This window comes from Myotis brandtii, unplaced genomic scaffold (genome assembly GCF_000412655.1).
Source record: "Myotis brandtii unplaced genomic scaffold, ASM41265v1 scaffold423, whole genome shotgun sequence".
In the NCBI taxonomy this organism is placed as follows: domain Eukaryota; kingdom Metazoa; phylum Chordata; class Mammalia; order Chiroptera; family Vespertilionidae; genus Myotis; species Myotis brandtii.
In genome coordinates this window covers 127,267-130,323 of record NW_005366214.1, presented here as the reverse complement: position 1 = coordinate 130,323, position 3,057 = coordinate 127,267, and the positions used below count along the sequence as shown (strand labels likewise).

Below are 3,057 nucleotides of genomic sequence, written 5' to 3'. Positions count from 1 at the left end.
TAGATTATATAGGATAGGATTGCTTAAATTGTGTGTGTGTGGTGGGGGAAAGCCTTTTTCAGCAGGAGGAGATGCTCTTAGCAGACAAAAATACATAATCCCTATATCTGGACTGATAGCCAGCCATATGCACTATACTGCCAAATCGGTTATTAAAAAATTGAACCACTTTCTTACACCTTACACCAAACAGCTATTGCCCTTAAAACCCCTCCTCAGCCCCCACCTTAGGTTCTGCCTTTGCAGTTCACCCAGATTAGGTTCTGATTGGTCGGTTTCTATGCCAGTCAGTGTCAAAAGCTCTGTCTCTGGCAGCCATTGGCTCCTTGCAGTTCACCCAGATTTGGTTCTGATTGGTCAGTTTCTATGCCAGTCAGCATCTCAGGGCCTGATCCACAGCTGCTGTGACAGCTGCAGATCAGGCCTTGCCTCTCTCTCTCTCCGGGCCTCACCAGCAGCCACCCCAGCTGTGGATCAGGCCCTGCCTCTCTCTCTCTGGGCCTCTCTCTGGGCCTGATCTGCAGCTGCCATGGCAGCAGTGAGGTTGTTAGGCCTCGGGCCCAGACCCTGGCCAGAGGCTAACGACCTCGCCATGCCCGCCTCGCCCTGCCCACCCCCTGCTGCCCTGCCCACCCACTGGCCATCAGCCTTGCTGATAAGAGCCTATGGGCCATGGGGGAGGGTCCTAGAGGTGTTCCATGTACTTCCTGGTGACTGGTTGTCCGTCTGGTCGTTTAGGTCATGATGGCCCCTGGCCTTATATAATGTAGATGGCCTGTCACCTTTACTGTGAAATAGAGTTGTGGTTCTTTATTATAAACGTAAATTCATGTTCATTATTTTAATTAGAATATATATAAAAGTTTAAATAAGAAAATTTAAAACAATCATATCACTATATCACTCTTCCTATTTTGGTATATGCCTAATTTTTGCCTGTCTATATATATCACAGCTACAAACACATTTTTATTGTTATATATTTTTATTTTTTAACTGCATCTTTTAAATTACAATATAAACATAAAAGATTTATAAAACATTTTTTCAGAAAAAATGGCATTTTTCTAGGTGGTGTACCTAAAATATCCTTCCCTTGAGTTGCACATACTGTAACTCAAAATTACAAACAAATTTTCAAAAAGTAAGTTTGGAGTAATAGTGTGTATACTATTTCCCCCACTTAATATTTATAAGCAGTTGCCCATATCATTAAATATTTGAAAGCATGCTTCTTACTGGCTATATAATATTCCTTTGTGTCCCATGTACCATGAAATGTTTTTATCAGTACTCTGTTGTTGAACATTGGCTTTGTGTGATAAATCTCTGTGTGTATCTCTGATGATTACTTATGATACATTTAAAAATTTTTTTTTTATTGATTTATAGAGAGAGGGAAAGGAAGAGGGAGAGAGAGAAACATGGATGTGAGAGAGAAACATCAATCGGTTGCCTCCCACATGCAACCTGAACAGGGACCAAACACACAACCTGGGCATGTGCCCTTACCGGGAATCAAACTGGCAACCCTTTGGTGCATGGGATGACACTCAGCCAACCGCCACACACGGCCAAGGCCTTATGCTAAATTCTTACAAGTGCATTTAATGGGTCAGATTTTCAAGGACGATTAATTAGCATCTGTTCTTCTCTTTGCAGCAGCCCACTCACCCCGTGTACAACATTGGACCAGACAAGGTGATCCAGGCCACCATGCACTTTCTGCAGAAGCCGGTCCCAGGCTTTGAGGAGCGTGAGGATGAGACCACAGCAGAGCCTTCCACCGACTAGAGGACACAGCGTCCCGAGTCTCCGTGTTCACCGCAGTCAGTGCTCACCTGTGCAGACCAAGGTTTATACGTCTCGGTAATACTGCGTTCTGTGCTGCACAAGCCTTGGCCACTCTGGAGCTGTGACTGCCCTTCTTTGTCAACCAGAACAAAACCAATGGCTCTGGGTTTGGAGAACACAGTGGCATGGTTTTAAAAAAAATTCTTTCACTCTGGACAAACCAAAAGTCTATCAGCACATGCAGCATATAAACCAATTTGGGCCTGGCCAGGGTTGGTTGGGGAACAGTGCATGCTGGGAAGCAGCCCCTCCCTACCAGCTCTCCAGCCTGGACAGTCCTATTGAAATGAATGACGTCCATGAGTATTACAGCATCGACTGCTGCGATTCCCACTTGCACGCCACCGTGAAGTCGCCAGAAAGGTGCCCTCCCATGGGTGAATAAATCTGCTCCATGCCAAGGGAGGGGCTTTGGGTCCCACCAAAATGAATTTTCCAGAAAAACAAGCCCAAGGCTCTTCCCTCCCTCCCTGTCATTTGCAATGGAAAAGAGTGGGGTCCCTCCACACTGGAGAACTGAGCCACACCCCTCTGGAAGGCCACGCTTGGTGCTTGGTGCAAGGGCAGGATTTGCTTCAGCCCTGGTGTGGGAAACCAATTATGAGCGGAAAATGAACCTCCAATTCAACTCTGTGCCAGAGGAAGCAGCCCCGGGGCCCATGCCCTCACTCCACCCCATCATGTACCACGAAAAACCCTTCTGATGACCTCAAGGCAGCGCCTGCAGTCCATCGCCATTCTGCGCGTCTCCATCTCTTTTTCCACCAGAGCCCCAGCCCACCCTCCTCAAAGACAGTGTTGTCTTCTCTCATCCAGAGTATTAACACTACTAAGTCTTTCACCTTAATTTCTGACTCAGGATTTCTTCACATCCTGCCCACTCCAGGCTCAGAGAAATAAAATCAAGTGCTGGACAAGCTGACTGCTGCTGAGGCAGTCGCCGCGTAAACCTGGTGTGTTCAGCCCCTGCTGCTCACACGGAACCCTTTCTTGGTCAGTGGGGTGTCGAGTTGGGTCATCTGTCCAGTGCTGCGGTCACAGCAAGCTCCAGGTCGCTGTGGGCTTTCCTGTAGGCAGCCACGGGCGGTGGGCAGATGAGGCTCTTCTAAAAAACTCTGACCATTTGCTGCCTCTGATTCCCTATTGCTTTGGCATATTGGACTATGTATTACCTCCTGGAAGTAATAAAAGAATAACATTTTC

General features: G+C 47.1%; 1 protein-coding gene across 1 annotated transcript in view; it reads left to right on the top strand.

Annotated features, from left to right (window-relative positions):
* LOC102261986 (protein farnesyltransferase subunit beta) overlaps positions 1-3,057 on the top strand; it is a 62,424-nt gene extending 59,367 nt beyond the window's left edge. The window contains exon 12 of the mRNA XM_005874014.2: positions 1,663-3,057. Within this exon, the coding sequence (XP_005874076.1) occupies positions 1,663-1,794 (132 nt within the window). The 3' untranslated portion in view covers positions 1,795-3,057. The remainder of the gene's footprint in view (positions 1-1,662) is intronic.